The 19,537-nt window shown below is 36.7% G+C and overlaps 1 protein-coding gene across 1 annotated transcript; it reads left to right on the forward strand.

Annotated features, from left to right (window-relative positions):
* Positions 1-6,611: 6,611 nt before the first annotated feature.
* LOC117019925 (fibrous sheath-interacting protein 2-like) lies at positions 6,612-19,306 on the forward strand. The gene is made up of 8 exons (XM_033102142.1): positions 6,612-6,710; positions 7,025-7,150; positions 10,747-10,908; positions 11,614-11,703; positions 12,806-12,945; positions 14,857-14,998; positions 15,614-15,724; positions 19,160-19,306. Exons 1-8 carry the CDS (start codon positions 6,612-6,614, stop codon positions 19,304-19,306), a joined length of 1,017 nt encoding a protein of 338 aa, XP_032958033.1.
* The last annotated feature ends 231 nt before the right edge of the window (positions 19,307-19,537 follow it).

Consider the following 19,537-nt stretch of genomic DNA (forward strand, 5'->3'; position numbering starts at 1 on the left):
AAATAAAGAGGCAACCAACTGAAGGGGAGAAGATTTTTGCAAACAGTGCCTCCGATAAGGGGCTAATATCCAAAATATACAAGGAACTCATGAAACTCAACAACAAAAAAACAAACAACCCAATTGAAAAATGGGCAGAGGACCTGAAGAGACATTTCTCCAAAGAGGACATACAAATGACAGATGAAATAGACATATGAAATAGGCAAATAGACATATGAAAAAATGCTCAACATCACTAATCATCAGAGAAATGCAAATAAAAACCACAGTGAGATATCACCTCACCCCAGTCAGAATGGCTATCATCAACAAGACAAATAGTAACAAGTGTTGGAAAGGCTGTGGAGAAAAAGGAACCCTCATACACTGTTGGTGGGAATGCAGACTGGTGCAACCGTTATGGAAGGCAGTGAGGAGGTTCCTCAAAAAATTATGAATAGAATTACCACTATGACCCAGCAATCCCTCACCCAAAATATCTGAAAACATTTATCCATAAAGACACGTGTGCTCCAATGTTCATTGCAGCTTTGTTTATGGTGGCCAAGACGTGGAAACAACCAAAATGTCCTTCGATAGATGAATGGATAAAGAAGTTGTGGTATATATACACAATGGAATATTATACGGTGGTAAGAAAAGATGAAATAGGAACATTTGTGACAACATAGATGGATCTTGAGAGTATAATGCTAAGCGAAACAAGTCAGACAGAAAAAACAGAAGACCATATGATTTCACTGATATGTAGTATATAAACCAAAAACAACAAAAGAACAAGACAAACAAATGAGAAACAAGAACTCATAGACACAGACAATAGTTTAGTGGTTACCAGAGGGTAAGGGGGGTGGGGGGTGGGAGATAAGGGTAAGGGGGATCAAATATATGGTGATGGAAGAACTGACTCCGGGTGTGAACACACAATGGGATTTATAGATGATGTAATGCAGAATTGTACACCTGAAATCTATGTAATTTTACTAACAATTATCACCCCAATAAATTAAAAAAAAATATTCTGTTGCAGTCAAAGAAAGTTGTAGCAAAGTGAATACTACAAATGATATACACATTCAATAAATAAATAAATGAGAGAAAGATGAATGACAAACCATAACACACTTTTTTACGATTCCATAACTCATGTTATTAACATTGTGTAGGAAAAGAATAATTAGAGGTTAAAAACGTGAGATACCATGGAAAAGAAGACAGTGTCAATGACAAGGATCACCGTTCACTGATAAATGCTAATAAAAAAGAATGGAGACACCCCAAAGCAAGCACAGACACTGTCCAATGAAGCAGTGACCAAAAACAGAGAAAAGAAAAGATCATCAATTCACTCATTTACTGACGTGGCATTTATTGAATACCTACTATTGAGTCCTTTCAATTTAATAATAATTACTGGGCACTGTTCTAGTTATTGAAGAGTACATTGAACAAGACAAACAAAATTCTTCCCTAAAGAATTTTCATTTTATCGTGATGATACAAACAAGATGAGACTGACAAGTACAACTATATGCAGAGTCCCAACTTGGTTTCAGTTAAAAGTAAGGCTACACAACCACCAAGATTCAGATATGCAGAATTTCTGCCAAAAAGAAGAGGAATTGTAGGTCAAAAAATTAAAAACTCTGCTCCGATTTCAAAACTGATTCATCGGAAGATTCTTCTGGCTGGGTCAGTGTTTCTGCCATCTCCAAGAATACCTCGACCTCAGAGTTCTGCTCACTTCTAAGGTTTATTACAGGGAAAATATACACAACAAGATAAGGAAGGGATAAAGACTCAGGTGGAGTCCAGAGAAATTCATACACAGGCTTCGGTCGGATTCTCTCTACCTGTTATAAGAGAACATACCAAGTGTGCTCTTTTCCTCAGCAGTGAAAATGCAGTAAAATATGTGCAGTGTTTCTGTAAGGTGCCCATTAGAGACTCAGAGCGTTCGTTTAGCTAGGCTGAGTTTTCTAGGACTGCCATAACAAAGTATCACAGACTGGGCGGCTTATACAATGGATATTTATATCCTCATAAGTCTGTAGGCCAGAAGTCTGAGATCAAGGTGTTGGCAGGGTTGGTTTATTCTGAGGCCTCTCTCCTTGATTTGTAGGTGGCCTTCTCCCCATGTCTTCACATGGTCTTTACTCTGTGCCTGTCTGTGTTCTAACGTCCCCATAAGGATACCAGTCATATTAGATTAGGGTTCACCCTAATTACCTCGTTTTAGCTTCAGTACCTCTTTAAGGACACTCTCTCCAAATATGGTCACATTCTGAGGTACTGTGAGCTAGGATTTCAACACACGAATTTTAGGTAGACATAATTCAGCCCATGACAATTCCAAACTCCCAGATAGAAAGCATGTGTTCAGCATACACCACATTGTTCTTACAGTCTAGGTACAGTGAATCAGTGCTATCCATTTGTAAGTGGTTCAACTGCCAAATTTCTAGATGCCAGCCCAGAAATAATCTTGTAAGCAGGCTTTTCTGAACTATAGTCTCAGGCTACTGTCTTAACTCTTTGTATACAGTTAGGTTGACAAGTTCAAGATTATTGTTAATTTGTGATATAGGTATTTTAGGCCAAATTTATTCGATGCATGACAATTAAGTTCACGAACTCATCCTAGAAAAAGTGCTACATTCCCCTTTGCTGAATATCACTATTGTCACCTTTGAAGTATTCCCCTTGGGAAGCTATGCACAGATGCCAGCGCCTCATCCACCCTTCAAAACCATTTTGGAACTCTTTCTGGAATGGCCATCAGAGCTGTTGTTGTATTACCCTTAATGTCCTGAATGTCATCAAAATGTCTTCCTTTAAATATTTCCTTTATATTTGGGTAAAGAAAGAAGTCATTGGGGGCCAGATTAAGTGAGTGGGGAGGGAGGTTCCAAAACACTTATTTGTTTCCTGCCTCAAAACTCCCTCCCAGACAGTGCCATGTGAGCTGGTGTACTGTAGCGATGCATGAGGCATGAATTGTTGGCAAAAAGTTCAGGTCATCTAACTTTTTCATGCAGCCTTTTCAGCACTGCCAAATAGCAAACTTGGTTAACTGTTTGTCCAGTTGGTACAAATCATAATGAATAGTCCCTCTAATATCAAGAAAGCTTAGCAACCTCATTGCAACAAGTTCACGAACTCAGTTGTCTGACTTCATATATTATTGTGTGTTAGGTACATTATAAATAAAAATTTAAAAAAAGAAAAACAAAGCATGGTCTAACCACCCAGAGGATAAAAAGAACATCTGCATATAGTGGTGCAGCAATCTCTACCATTCCAGCCATCCCATCTTAGGGGCTGGACATGTGAATAAAGCCATCCTAGATAATGCAGCCCAAAGCCCAAAGAAATTCCCGCTAACCCAGAGAGTTGTGAGAAATAATAATTTTTAAAGCCATTAAATTTTGTGAATAGTTTGTTAGGAAGCAAATACCAATAAATACAGTCTCTGAAAAGACCCCAAACTTCATAAAACTTCAAATATATATTATTCTAACATTTCCAAGAATGCAACAAATCCTTCTTTATATCACAGATTGCTGCCTCTCTATTCTGGCTTCCCAACTGCTTTCCTATTTGATGTGGGTTTTTTAGGAGATTCAGTTACTTTTCTGGCTTAACTGTTCCCTCCACACTCCAAGCTTGTCATCTACCCTTGTCAGCTTCACAACAGCAATCATTTTCTCAAATTCTGTTGTTTTTAAAGTAGGTGAGATGAGGAAGAACTCAAAGTTATGACAATGTTGCCCCAAATGTCTCTCAAATCCACTCTGTCCCCTTCAGTCCAATTGCTTTTGACTCACTAGTTCGGTATGTGATTGTTTCTTGCCTATCTGACTAAATATCATGAAATCTCCCAGGCCTCCAGTCTCTCTCTCCCACAAACCCACTCTCCACATTGTCGCCAGAGTAATCTTTTAAAATTAAAACCTTTCAGTGGGTTTTCAGTCAGGTCTGCCTAGCTAAGGACAACAAAAATATACGTAGGGCTTACTAAATGCTTGTTAGGTACTGTTGCTGACTGCTGTGCATATAAAGTTGAAGGAGCAAAAACCTTCTCTCAAAGAGTTTCCGTTCTCTTACAGGGAGACTGACAGGTAAAGACATATTTTGATATAATGTGAAAAGTGCCCTATAGAAGGAAGCACAGAGGAAGAGAACTGGCAAAGCTTAGAATGTCAGAAAGCCTTTCTAGAGGTAACAACACTTACGCAGTCCTAAAGGCTGATTGAAATTAGGCATACAATGATGTGCAAAGGCCTGCCAGGCAGAAGGAATAAAACAGCAAAGACACAGAGACTCGAATCAGCTTAGTGTAGGGAACCAACTGCAAAGAGTTCTGCCAGCCCAGAGCTCATTCCAAGTTCAATTTTGAGAGGTGGTATAGGGAAGTTGTGTGTTTGAAAGGGAAAAGATGGTTGTGATCAGTAGTACGATATCCCCCAAAGGTGTCTACATCATAATTTCCAAGACCTGTGAATGCTATGTTTCATAGCTACAAGGAATTAAGATTGCTGATGGAATTAAGGTTGTTAATCAACTGACCTTGAAAATGAAGAAATTATCCTGGGTCATCTAGATGGGCCCAGTGTAATCAAAATATTTTTAATTGTAGAAGAAGGAGGCAGAGGTATGAGTTAGAGAGAGATTTGAAGACGCTGCACCCTGGATTTGTAGTGGGAGCAAAGGGAAGCTTCTAGAAGCCAGAAAGAGCAAGGACATAGATTGTGTCCTACAGCCTCCAGAAAAATGCAGCCTTGCCCATGATTTCAGCACATGAGATTCATTTTAGACTGCTGACCTCAATTATTATACGTGTTTGTGTTGTTTTAAGCTATTAAGATTATGGTAAATTTTTACAGCAGCGATAAGAAACTAATAGAGGGATCAGGTCACAGAGACTGTTTCATGCTTTGTGCTTAGTCTTCTTGGGGGCACTTAAGGGTTTAAGGCAGGGTAGAGAAATGACATCAAACATCAATTTGATAAAAGATGGATTGTTGGTATAAATGGTGGCAGGGAGATGCTATAAGATTATGGCACTCACACAGACCAAAAAAAAAACCAAGAGTGATTTACCTGGGTGAGTACTGTAGAGACACATAAAAGAGGACCAATTAATTTCAGTGAAAAAGACCAGTAGGACCAAGGGATCACATGAATGTGGGGAATAAGTGAAAAGGGAAGGTCTAGGAGCATTTCTCAGCTCTGGCGTGGGTGGGTACAGGTGTTGTCACTGAGACGAGAAATGCAGAAAGAAGAACAGGGCTTTTGTTTTGTCCTGTTTTGATGAAGGGGGTGGGTTGAAATTTGAGTATGCTGGATTTGAGATGCTTCTGAGACATCCATTTGGGGAGCTGGTATCCCAAGGTTAGATTTCAAATTTAGGAGTCCTAAGCACACGAGTAACATTAAAACAAATAGAACAGATGAAAAAGTGGAGTATATTGATTAAGAAACTGCCTGTGGGGATACTTTTAACAGTGACTATCATTCTTTTTTAATCTTCGAAAAAAATAAGGTAATTATTGACAAGGCTGTTATAAAGATGAAATGTGGTATCTATTAGGTTGGTGCAAAAGTAATTGCGGTTTTTGCCTTTATTTTTAACCTTTTAAACCACAATTACTTTTGCACTAACCTAATAGTACAGCATCTGGAATTAGTCAATTCTCAATAAATGGTAGGAATTGCTACTAAAGGGCCAAGAAATAACAGAGAACAACAGTGGGCCAACGAACCTAAGAGGCTAACTCCAAATTCCTGAAATCAGGTACAGTCTCTGCCCTTAACTACTCACAGTGTACTTAGCTTCTTGAAGAAAGGGGTCATATTTTTATTCATTGCTGAATCCTCAGTGTCCAACTCAATGACTGGCCCTAAAGTGTCAGGAACTTTATAAATTTTAGCTGGATGATTGAGAGGGGGAGAAAGAGGGATATAGGAGAAAGCAAGGGAGGCAGAGAGGAGAGAGTGGTAGAGAGAGAAGCGAGCTAGAAAGAAAAGAGGAAGACTATAGCGAGGAGGATCTGTGGAAGGCAATGAGCCCCTAAGAAAGCCAATGTATGTTATGTAGGGTCTGGAGAGGGAAGAGGTTGTGGGGCCCTGAGACAGGTTGTGGTCATAGTGACTATGAGGGGGACACGTAGAAAGCCAGGCCCCTGGTCCTAGAAAGGACCACGCAGTCATTCCTGGATTTTTTTTTTTTTTTTCAGAACCACACCTCCCTGGAGGTCAGTTGAAATTAGCCAGCTACGTGCCAGCAGTTTTATACGCTGTGATTTTGGTTTGGTTTGGCTGAGGGGTGCTGGTGTCATAGAGAAATTATATTCCCACTGTGGGCCGCTTAGACTGATTTCCCCAACTCTGGGCGCTCAAGCCTCAATCACAGGGGGCCACCCTCTGAGGGCACCTTCTGGGGGCCTCGAGTTCGGGCCTGGAACGCAGCGAGAATGGAGCGTAGAGCACGCGCGGGGTACTGGTCATTCCTGGTCCAGTCAGGACCGAGGGACGGCGACAGGGAAGCGGTGTGAGGGAAGGAGGGAGGGGCGGGCGGCAGGGAGGCACAGGGGCCCCGGCCCACTATGGAGCTGTACCTCAGCGCCTGCTCCAAGGCTGCTAGCGTCGCCGCCACCAAGACAGCCACCAGCAGCCTGGAAGCGGACAGCCAGAAGTGCGGAGATGTGAGTGGCATGAGGTCTGGTGTCCTTGTCCTCCACCGGCCCAAAGGCCAGGTGGGGCGGGGCAGGGAGAGTCACTGAGGAGTCCCGTGCTTGGTAACTGTCTGCTTCTGGCGCCCTCGTGCGTCGCAGCAGGTGGCACTGGCCACAACTGGCTGGTGACTTGGGAACAGGACTTGGGGGCTGTCTGGCAGGGCGGGCCCTACACTGACTGCATGGCCGTTTGCTTCCTTTGGTTAAAGTAGGAGTAGATGGGCCTCAACTAAATGAGTAATGCCTAAAAGGAAAGATACAACTCACCAATTGTTATCTGACAGGGTGCTCACAAAACCCACTTTCCTGGGGTCGGAGCGTCTCAACTACTGGATCTGCCTCTTGGGGTCAAGCTGCCTATGATCCCAGGAAGCAATACTTTATACTACACTACGAAGTTAAGTGAACAGGTAAAGGAGTTTTTTGTGTTAACATTGGTTGTCTTTGCCCTTTTCTACTTGCTGTTAAAGTCAGGCAATGTGTTATACAAAGTCCATTAAGGGAATTTACATTAATATTCACAGGAAAAAAATAATCAAACCTACATTTAAACTAAAGTATTGTTTAGGATGAATACCAAACAACTTCATATAGTATGATTTGGATGGAATGAGGGTCTAGAAAGTTTAGATTCTTCGTTCTGTCTTAATGTGTAATTGATGGAAGCATATTAACTTTTCCTTTATAATAACACTGAATATATACCTATTTATTGATATTTTATTTATTTAGAAACGTTTGTTTAAAAGGTGGAAGGCCATTGGTGCTGGCTGGCATTTAATTAGATGTTACAATTTTAACCAGTAATAACATGGACAAAAGTCTCATTACAGAACACTTCTCTATGATTTTGTTTTGAGCCAAACTCTATCTCACACATAAAAGTGAGAAAAAAGTAGAGTTGAAATGAGTTAACATGTTTAGTACTTTAACCTCAATTTAATGGAAGAAGGCTCTGCCTCCCTGAAGAGACTCTGCGATTTGCCCCAACCTTTCTACCCAGTCTTTTCTCCAACCCAGAGCCTCAGCTGAGGTCTTTTGTATGTGCCCACACATACCATGTTAATGCTTCTGTGCCTTTGTTCACCTTGCCTCCCAAACCTGGCATACCCTCTCATATTCTCCTCAACCTAGGAATTTCAGCCATCTTTCACGATTATTTTCTGAACTATCATAGCCCCCAATTAGCTTATATTTCTTAAGCATTTTCATTGCCCTTGGTTTGTATAATTTTACTCAATACCTAATTCTATAATTACAGTTTTATACCTTCAATCATACTGGGTTGTAATGTGTACTTCCCTCGAACCCTTATATGTTTTCAGTCCTCAATGCTACCCCAACCTTGAATCGCCCCTGTCCTTGACTCAGTAATTAACACTGAAAGAGGTTCATTACATTCTTGTTGAGTGGTTGCTTTGATTATTATTGCAAAAAATTCTACAAGGAAGAATTCTGAGTGACCCCCTTATTCTATTGTCTATGACATCATTAGAAATGCATAGGGCCCCTTGGTATGTGATACTTGCCTAATAAACCTGATTTCTGATAGTAAGTTTTGTTTCTGGAAAACATTTATTTTTAAAAACAAATATGTTCTACTAGAATAGAGGGAGCTAACCTCACACAATTTAACTGAGTCACACTCACACAAACTAGCTTTCCTAAAGCATGTTTGCAAGCTGTATCTTTTGTGTAGAAACTTAGCCCTGTCTTTCTTTTCTCTGCGTCCTCAAAAGTGTTGTTTGCTGTATCATCATTTTCTGTTGAATATTAATTCACTTGTCAACTACTTTTTAAAAAGATGTTCTCTCTATCTTTATCACATTAATTCCCTCAAAACTGTCTTCATTTAATCATAATTAGGCACCAGACTATTTCTTTGAAGACTGAATTTGGAAGATCTGTCTTTTTTTTTTCAGTACAAGCTCTTCAATGAAGTAATGCTTTATATCAGGGGTGTCCAAACTGTGGCCCGCGGGCCAACTGCGGCCCGCAATCCATTTTTAATTGGCCCACAGCAAATTCTAAAAATATATTTAGTTTACTTAAATAAACCAGGTGAGGCAATACATACGGGCCTCGAGTGAGTGGCCCAGCTGTTTCTGTATTTTACCGCATAGGGCCCTTGGTAAAAAACATTGAAAAAAGTCTGGCCACTCCTGCTTTATATGTACATTTTTACTTTTTTTGTTTGTTTGTTTTATTTTTTTAAAGAGGGAAACCACTTATTTTAATTGACATTAGAAGGGTTACCCTGGCTCCAATGAATGGATTTGTTTAATAGGTGTTCTTTGTTCATAGGTCAGTAGCCCAGATTTGATCTTGAGAGACATCTCACCACAGATAAAAGTCTGTATCTGAAAGAGGTTGACAACTAAATGGCAACAGCTAAAAGAAACAATCAGTCAAATCTTTGACTCATGATTGTTGGTTGTTTCCTTCACAGGAAAGATATGGGTTTCATATCTGTCTCACTGAATTCAAGACATTGCCCTGTAGAATTCCTTTCTTTGTCTTTTCAGTGAAGCATTGGTAATTAAAGAGTTGCATTTTATGATTTAGACCCCTTGGGAAGGATAAAATAAAGTCTGGTATTAAGCAAGAGAACAGAAACTTATCAAGGAAGCTTTAAATGGAAAAGGAAAGCTAACATCCTATCAAGTTCCATCAATCTGCCCCTTTCCCACATAAGGAGGATCCTCCCACCTACCTTCAGGGAGTTTGTTTTTAGAATCCCACCCAGCCAGACTCCTTAGAAATTAACTGAGTTGGATGCTGCCAGACAGAACAACATGGAGGTCACAAACTGGTACCTACAGACAGGTCAGGATTGTGGGGTCTTATAAATTGAATTGGGTGCCGGCAAGCAGGGCAAGTGCTCTCAGGTTTTCCACATCTCTCACACATTTCAACTGCCTTTCTTTCACTTGAGCCAGTTCCTGCTTTGACATCACTTTAAACTAAAACTTCTGTTGTTCTGGCAGGAAAAAAAATAATTAAAGAAAAACAAAAAGAAAGAATGTAAAGACATTCTTCTACACCTGCTTCTATCCTTCACTTCTTCCCTTTCAGAGGTTCTCCCATAATGCATTAACACCATCAGCTATTGAAAAATGGACCAAGAACTCACACCAAAACAAACAAACAAACAAACAAAACCCTCCCTTTGTTAATGTTTTAATTTATAAGTGAGATTAAATAACTGAGCTGTTTCCTCTAAAGTAACAGATATAGAAACATGACTATCATCTGATCTTTTCCTTCTTTTATATGTTAATGGCTACTGTATAGGGTTGTATTTGGTCTTTACACATATGGAGAAATCTCAGTTCCTATCAATATCCTTTATAACTAGTTATTCAATATATTGAACTTTATAATATAGATCTTGAATTTTTTCCTGAGTGTAGTACTCAAATATTGTTGGGTTTCTTGCATTAGATAAGACCTCAAGATACAAACTCTTTAATCTATCTTTAATATCTGAGTTTTACTTTACTATATTTTGATAAAGTTATTTCCATGAATCTTGGTGAAAGATTTTCTGTTTTTCTTCATTTTCAGATATTGAAATATAATAGTCATAATTAATATTATCCTTTTACCCTTGGAATGCAATGCCTTGACCACAAAGGAGGGAGGAAGGAAATGGAGAATCTTAACATTAGCTTTATACATTAAAACAAATTTTATCCTATGGTCTTTCTTTTCCTTTCTTTCTTTCTTCTCTGGCTCAGAGCCAGGAAATGATGGAGATCAGAGGAGAAATTAATTGAATGAGGGTGTGTTTTTAGAGTAATTCAGGTCAATGGAGTACAAAAATGTAGGAATAAGTAATTAGTGTTTCTTAATGCAAAATTTTCTGTTGCTGGTTTTTTCCCACTTCAGATTACTCTTGCATATTTTATTTTTAGTGAACATTCTAGTCATTTCAACAGGTTGATACTTAAAAGTGAAATTAGTTAATTTTACATTTGTCATATTTTTAAATCTGTATTTGCAGCTTTTTCGACCTTCTTATAGTTTTAACCTGACTGATCCTTATTGCCGACTCATGGAAAACGAATATAAAAGTCTCCATGATCCACATTTAAGAGCATACTATAAGCGCAAAGATATCCTGAGGAGATTAAAGAAAGGTGGCTACATCACCAGCGATAATAAAGTAGGTCGGAGATTACTTCATTTTAATCATTGAAGACTTCCAAGACTTGACATAAGATTGTTTCTATACCTCTGTGATGGGGGTGGGGTATCACCTTTAACTTGGTCATGAGAAATACTTAATGGGAAATTCCATAAATTACTTAATATTTGGGTCAATAGAAATTGGACAATCGTTTCTAAAGGATACTACTTCCTCCACCTTTTCTCTTTGTAATAACAAAAGATGATTACTAAATAAAACTTGAGAATATAAAGGTAATTTCCCAACTGTCCTATTTCATAGTCCTATTTCTATGTCTCTAATGGCACTGTATGCTTTTCAAGGATTGTGTCTTATACACTTTTAAAAACTTGAGACATAATAGGAACCTACTAAAATCAGCCTGATAGAATCCTGATAGAACATAAGAATAGTCTAATTTGTATTGAACATTATTATACATTGGTATTTTATATTAAACTACAGCTGTGTATACTAAATTCCTATCATGGCATAAGTCATATTAATAAAGTAATGAGATTTGGATAGAAATTCCCTGTTGTTTATCAATTGTAGAGATACAAAATAGATAGCAATTTATTACTCTTGAAAACAAAATACTATCAAATTGGATATTATTAACTATTTTTTTCCTGAAAGTAATTGCTATGATTTTTAAATATTTATATTTATATATACTTTTGCTGTTGTTTTGTTTTATAGGTTGTATGTAACTTGCGGGAATTGAATAAGTACAGACAATATCTTACCAGTTTAAAATTAGACTTTGAAAGAAACTATATAAAAGAACAAGTAAGTTAAATACTGAAATTTGGTTTCTTACATAGAGTTTAGAAGAAAGGTTTATTTCTATGCAAAGTAGTTTCTTATAATCTTTTTACCTTTAATTTTGACAAACAAATTAAATATTTTTTTTCCAAATGAAAATTTAGAGCAGGAACAAATATTTTGAGGTCGCTATCTTGGGCCAAGAAAGGGAAAGGGACAGGTCATCCATTAATGTGCCAGTGGGAGCTGGTATAATTTAGAAATTAAATTGCTACTCCAATGTGTCCCTTCTGTCTGAACTGGGGCCAATTGGATGTGTCTATTGTGGCAGCAAGATTCTTAAGCTGGAACCCAAAATAGTTTGAGGTTTGGTAAGGAGAGGAACAGTATGAATAGTTATAGTCTTACAGGTGGCTCAGGGAACACGTACACTGTGTGTTTGTACCCATGACCATGCAGCTGTGTTCACCTCCACAACGATGAAGTGGAATTATTGGGTGTAGAGTAAGTGGGTATAAATAGTGACTTCCTTTTCATTTTTGACTCTAGGTGTGTGCGTGTGCATGTGTGTGCGTGTGTGTGTGTGTGTGTGTGTGTGTGTGTGTGGAATTGAGGTATTAGGGTCAAGAGAGTTGAATTAAAATAACAAAGGTGTGTGTATGTGTACTTTTACAAATTTATGTTCTAAGGCTGAGACGATTGTATAGAAATGAGAATGGCTTCCCTATACCTTTAAGTGTTCTATAGCTTCCCCCCATGTCCCCTTCAGTGCTTAGAGTTTCTCCTCCCTTTCTTCCATATTTTCATTTAATTTTTTTTCAGAATGGGTAGAAATGTATAATGAATAAGTTATCTTTTATTTTCAGAAAGAGAAATCTTTACTTTGGTTCAGTTGTCCATGTCTGCAATGGATTCAAAACAGATTGAAATGCAGTTAAGCAGAATTAGCTATTTACAAAGTCTAGGAATTTTACTAAACACTAAATATAAAAAGGAATATAAAAGGACAGTTTTATTTCTGATAAATGTAAAGAACACTGTATATGAATATATAAATTCATGCATGTGTGTGTGTATCTCATACATATATATGCATATATGTGATACACAGTTGTTTTTAAAATAGAAAATGCTTGCAAAACAAGTAAATAGACTACAAGAAGACAGTCAAATACCTGGACATTCTGATGTCACACAGTTCCAAAACTGGTTATTACAGGAGGACACCCAATCTGTTAAGGACCAGGAACGATTAATAAGGCACAGGTAAGATTGAAGTTAATGCATATTTTATGTATATATTGTGGACTCAAATAAGTTGGGAAAATACTAGAAAGAATTAAAGTTAAGATATTTTAAAAAGTACTAGACACTCCCTAAATCCACTATTGCCCTCAGTGTGGAAACAAAGGAGACTAAGAGGTACAGGAATAGAAAACTTTGGTGCCAAGGCTATGAAGAACAATTTCTACCAGAGAAGACAGGGTTTCTGGAAGTCCAAGGGGTAATCCAAACTGATAACTGAGGAATGAATCAGATTGAAATCCTTCTTATAGTTGCAGATGGAGGGAAGTTATCTTTTAGCACATGCCTCTAGCAATAGCTTTTTATGATTCATCTTTTTTTAAAAAATTTATCGGGGTGACAATTGTTAGTAAAATTACATAGATTTCAGGTGTACAATTCTGTATTACATCATCTATAAATCCCATTGTGTGTTCACTACCCAGAGTCAGTTCTCCTTCAATCACCATATATTTGATCCCCCTTACCCTCATCTCTCACCCCCACCCCCCGACCCCCTGGTAACCACTAAACTATTGTCTGTGTCTATGAGTTTTTGTTTGTCATTTGTTTGTCTTCTTCTTTTTTTGTTTTTGGTTTATATATCACATATCAGTGAAATCATATGGTTCTCTGCTTTTTCTGTCTGACTTATTTCGCTTAGCATTATACTCTCAAGATCCATCTATGTTGTCACAAATGTTCCTATTTCATCTTTTCTTACCGCCGAATAGTATTCCATTGTGTATATATACCACAACTTCTTTATCCATTCATCTATCGAAGGACATTTTGGTTGTTTCCATGTCTTGGCCACCGTAAACAAAGCTGCAATGAACATTGGAGCACACGTGTCTTTATGGATAAATGTTTTCAGATTTTTTGGGTAGATACCCAGGAGAGGGATTGCTGGGTCATACGGTAATTCTATTTGTAATTTTTTGAGGAACCTCCACACTGCCTTCCATAACGGCTGCACCAGTCTGCATTCCCACCAACAGTGTATGAGGGTTTCTTTTTCTCCACAGCCTTTCCAACACTTGTTACTATTTGTCTTGTTGATGATAGCCATTCTGACTGGGGTGAGGTGATGTCTCATTGTGGTTTTTATTTGCATATGATTCATCTTTAAGGGCTAACAGCATTAAGTTTGAGAAAGTTAGTGCAAAGTCAAAAATGGAGGTTTAATATAACTATATAATGCTGATATAAATGTGCATCGTCCCTAAAAAGAAAATGTGTAAACTAGTCAGATATGAACTACTCATGTTCAATCTTTACCATTCTGTGGTCAAGCCCATATCTTAGGAAGTGAATGGATATTATAGTTCTTTTTTGTCCTTCTTCGTTAAGGTAAGAGGTTGGGCTGCATAGCATGACTTTTATATTCCTTGGCTTCATTTTCTGGTACTTCTATAATGCATATTGACATACCAGAGACTCAGACTATCAATGCAAGATTTTTTCAAGACTTTGTAAAATACATGGTACACAGTATACATCTTTTTCTTAGGAAATTCAAATCTGTTTTTTTTTCCAGATTTGAAATCAATGTTTCAGTTGTTTCAGCCTTCTCTGCAAACTCATGTTCTTGAACCTACTGTTATGAATACTTACTATGCAAAATGTTTTTATGACTTTGCTCCACATTTTACCATTTTTTTGGCCATAAGAACAGATACTTATATGGTAGAGAGAGCTGTATAACAAGTAAAATATGGTGAGAGCTAGCTTACAGGTCCATGAACAGAGCTGACAGAAAAATTATAAAATTCCTATAATTCAAGAAATAAAAAACAAGCAAGGAGGTGGTTTGGGCATATCAAAGCAGTTGATGCCATTTTAAGGGAAATAACCCAATTCACCTTCATTTGCATTTGCACTTTTAAATAGATATTTGGATATGATAAGTAGGGAATTAGAACAACGTGAGCGCACAGCCGAGGAGCAGCACCTATTGCAGATGGATAGAGAAGAAAGACGACAGCGGGAAGACATAAGAAGAAAACTTTGTCTCCGTAGAAAAATTGAAGAGGTGAGAGACATCAACCTAAAATATTGAAAGAAAATGTGTACAGTTGTTTCATTTGTAAATAATTTTAGCTGTCCATCATACTTCTTGAAGTTATTTCAGGTCTAAATAATTTACCTACATTAATCTTACCTCACGTAAAACAAGGAAGGTGACACCACAAACTATATACTATATATATGTGAGTCAGTAACTGCTCTTTAAGAGATGATTGTGAAAGTTATTAGACACTATTTAACTCCCTTATAACCTTCAGAATGGGAAGAGCCTTTTTTTTTTTTTTTTTTTTTTTTTTACAAGGAGGGTGCAGCTCACAGTGGCCCATGCGGGGATGGAACCGGCAACCTTGGTGTTATCTTTTATCAGCACCACCTCTAAGCAACTGAGCTAACCGGCTAAAGGGCCATGTTTTAAAAATTTAGCTTTAGTAAAAACTAACCATGCCTGCATTCCTAATCTGAGTACAGTAAGGAAAGCCCATTCAAAAGCCAATGTATGACTTTCAGTATGCTTGACCTGATTTCCGTTAGGCCCTTAACTTCTAATTTGCTTGCTGATGGTGCACAAAATACAAAGGTTTACTGTAAGCACTGAGTACAGTAACATTTTGCTCTGTAGGAATGGAAGACAAAAGAGATGTTACTTCTGACAAAGATTGGAGAAGACGTTAAAAGGGAAGCTAGGATAGAGGAACAACGGCGTAGAAGCAGAGAAGAGAGTGACAGGAAGGTATGTTTAACCTCTAATTTGGGAAAAGCTTTTGCTAGTTTTGATTTTTGAAAGTATACTAACTATATAAGATGACGATGGATCTGTTACCCGAAATGATAATGCTTTATACAAAACTGAAAGTTATTAAACTTTTTACTATATTTTGACCATATTATATTTTGACTATAATATAAAAAGTACAACGCCACTATTTGATATAACTACTTTTGACTTTATCTCACACTATAAACTATACTTGTAATTCCTATAGAAAAAAAATGACATAACTGACTTTTCCTTAGAATCAAAATTTCTTGGAAAACGTTCTCAATTTTTCCCCACCGGTTAATTTTTTAGAATAACTGCTTTTAATTTTAAATGATATATAATATTTTATGATTTAGAGTCTAATCAGTATAAAGAGGAAATCATTTTTAATTCCAACACCGTGCTATTAACTTACTGGTGTGCGTACACACACACACACACACACAACATAACAAACATGCACACACATACACTTGCACAAAATTTCTATGAATGTGTGTATATTTAAATAAATAAATAAATAAATAAATAAATAAATAAATTCATGTTTTTATAACTCATAGGCTTTTCTGTAGATTGCTTTTTCATTTAATAAAATAATATTGACAGCTTTCCATGTCAATAAATGTTGGTCTACAATTCTAAATCATCTTCGGTAGTTTATTTTTGACAAACATAGATGTAAGTGTAAGATTTACATAATCTGGATGTATTTACATATGCTGTTATGTAGCAAGTTTTTTAAATATTGGAAACTGAAATATGCATGATATTTTATTCTACTTTTGTTATATGTACCTTTTAGTATTGTCAGGGACTCACTGTTCATACTATATGGCAAGTTCAGCTTATTTTAATTTACTGTAATTATTATTTTCTAATATTCAATTTTTCACCAGTTTTTTTCAGTGTGAGTTCCCTCCATTTTGGCCTTTTTTTTTTTTTTGCTTCCAAACATCCCCCAAAGTATCTTTGTTTTTGGAGAGTAACAAAATACCCCAGGTTTGCTCTTGATTTTTGCCTGATGTCAGTTACTGCTCAATGAATCCTGGCCATTTTTAGTGTCAAGTAGTGTGATGAATTAAATTCTGGGCACTGGGTGTGCCCATTAGACATGACCACAAACGGGAGGCAGGGTGACACCACAGGCTGCTCAAGCCATGTTAATGGCAGAGCTGTTTGAAGTATTGATATTTCCAATGGAGTTATTCTAAATTGTGTTTCTTAAAATCATTTTTTCAATATGAGAGGCTTTCAATTCATGTGTGTGTGTTTCTTATTTTTATACCTTTTTCTTTCAGATTTGACATTATATATATTTTTTACTCCAAATTATGAGCTTAAATTACAGCGTTATAAAAAATCTTTAAAGGATTTTTGCCTTTGCATTTTTGTCAAAAAAATCAGTTGTATCACTCTTTTTTTTGTTCTCTGACCTGTTTGTCTAATTTAAGTTACTGATTATTGTATCTTTAATAATTCTTTAAATCAGTAGTGCTAGCCTTCCAAGTTTGTTCTTCATTTTCAAAGTTGTTTTGGCTTATCTAAGCCCTCTAACATTTCCATATAAATTTTAGAATCACCTTGTCAATTTCTACCGAGAAGGCTTGCTGAAATTTTAGTTAGAGTTTTCTTGACTCCATAGATCAGTTTAGGCACAATCGATCTCTTGACAATACTACGTTTTCCAACGTATGAACCCAAGTATGTCTCTCCATTTCTATAGGTTTCCTTAATTTATCAATGTTATGTAGTTTGCAGTGTACAGGTCTTACACATCATTTTCATAGATTCATCCCTAGGTACTTCATAATTTTTATTCTATTATAATTTGCATTTTTATTTTGAATTCTGATTATTTGATGTTAGTATATAGAAAAGCAATTTTTGTATTCATCTTATATCCTGTATTGTTAAAATCACTTAATAGTTCTAATTGTTTTTCCATATGTCAATTGATATTCTACATAGATTATCATATTTGCCTGTAAATAAAGGTAGCTTTATTTATTCTCCTCTAATTGTCTTATGTTCTTGTTTCATTTCTTGCTTGGCTGCACCGACTAGAACCTCCGGTACAATGTAGAATATAAGCAGCGATAGTGAACATTATCATCAAATATTTTGTCTGTCCCCTCTCTCCTCTCTGCACACGTATTAGGCTGCTTGATGTGGTCCCACATCGCACTGATACTGTTTTCATTTTGTCGTTTTTTTTCTTTCAGTGTTTTCCTTTTGGGTGGTGTCTGTTCCTGAGTAGACATTAATTAACCTTTTCTTTTGCATTGTCTACTCTGCTGTTAATATATCCTCTGTATTACTTATCTCACACATGTTAGAAATTTATTTTGGTCCATTTTATATCTTTCATGTCTGCTTCACCTTGTGAATATGTGGGATGCAGTTATATAATCTGTTTTAATGTTCTTATCTTTAATTCTAACATTTGTGTCATTTCTGGGTCACTTTTGATTGAATTAATTTACACATCTTATGGGTCATATTTCCCTGCTTCTTTACGTGCTTGATATTCTTTGATTGGATGCCAGATCCAATCTAATCTATATATAGCATGAATTTTACTTTTGGGGTATTGAATATTTTCATATTCTTACAATATTTTTAGGTTTTTTTCTTGGATGTAAATAATTAATTTGGAAACAGTTTGTTATAGATCTTGCTTTTTAAGATTTGTTAGATGGGGCCATAACCATGTTCAATCGGGGACTAGTTATTCCCCACTACTGAGGCAAGACCCATTTTATTCCTCCACCCAATGCCCTGTGACTTATGAAATTTCTCAAAGTGGCTGGTGAGAGTAGACATGATAGGTAGGTGCTGTTCTCTCTAATTCTTTAGGATGGTCCTTTCTGTGACCTTGGGTAGCTATTTCACAGTACTAATCCATTCTCTTACTAAATACTCTAGGGAATCATCTGAAGATTTCTGGGGTTCTTTCTCTGTGTGATTATATCCTTTCTGGTATATCCAAGATCAATATTAGCCCAGAGACTCACAAAAGGAAGTCCCATTTTATGTATTATATTATGTTTACCTATGGTAGGCCTGAGTGACTTGTGGTTAAGTCACTCAGGTATCTTCTAATTGAAGATGATTTAAAAATTCCCTGAACTCACCAGGGTAGCTATGGATTAAAAGACCGTTTCTGATCTGAAACTGGACTAGTTCCCCAAATGTGTGCAGTGAGGTAAATTGCATCTATAGGTTAAATATATTATTCATGTTTGACCACAGATCAAATTTGCACTCAGCATAACCTTGCAAGTCACAAGACAGGAATGACTGTTCATTTTCTGTTCAATATACTATCATATTATAAATACTTGTTTTGTGTTTCCAAATAACAAATTGATGTTAACCAATATATTTTCTTTAATATATTAGAAACAAGCCCTTCTAGAGAAAAAAATGGCTTATCATTTACAAAAAATGCAAGAAAATGGCTTTAAAAGAGAAGAGATGGGAAAAAATACATTTGATTATAGAGGACAAGGTGGAACACATTGTGAAAGTAAGAACACTAAAATCTGATATAGCTATGTATAAAGTGCTTATCTATGTATTTATATAAAAATCTTTTGTAAAACTTTGTTTGCTTACACTTAACTACTTGCTTTATACCAGGCATGGTTGTAGGCATTTCCCTATTACAGTTCAAGTTGGAAAGTAGACATATATGTAAAAATTAAAATAAACTAAAATAATCTTATCAAGTGGTTCAGTAGACAAGCTTGCCTATACTGCAGTTCTCACTAACTTCCC

Source organism: Rhinolophus ferrumequinum, unplaced genomic scaffold (genome assembly GCF_004115265.2).
Source record: "Rhinolophus ferrumequinum isolate MPI-CBG mRhiFer1 unplaced genomic scaffold, mRhiFer1_v1.p scaffold_109_arrow_ctg1, whole genome shotgun sequence".
NCBI classification, from domain to species: domain Eukaryota; kingdom Metazoa; phylum Chordata; class Mammalia; order Chiroptera; family Rhinolophidae; genus Rhinolophus; species Rhinolophus ferrumequinum.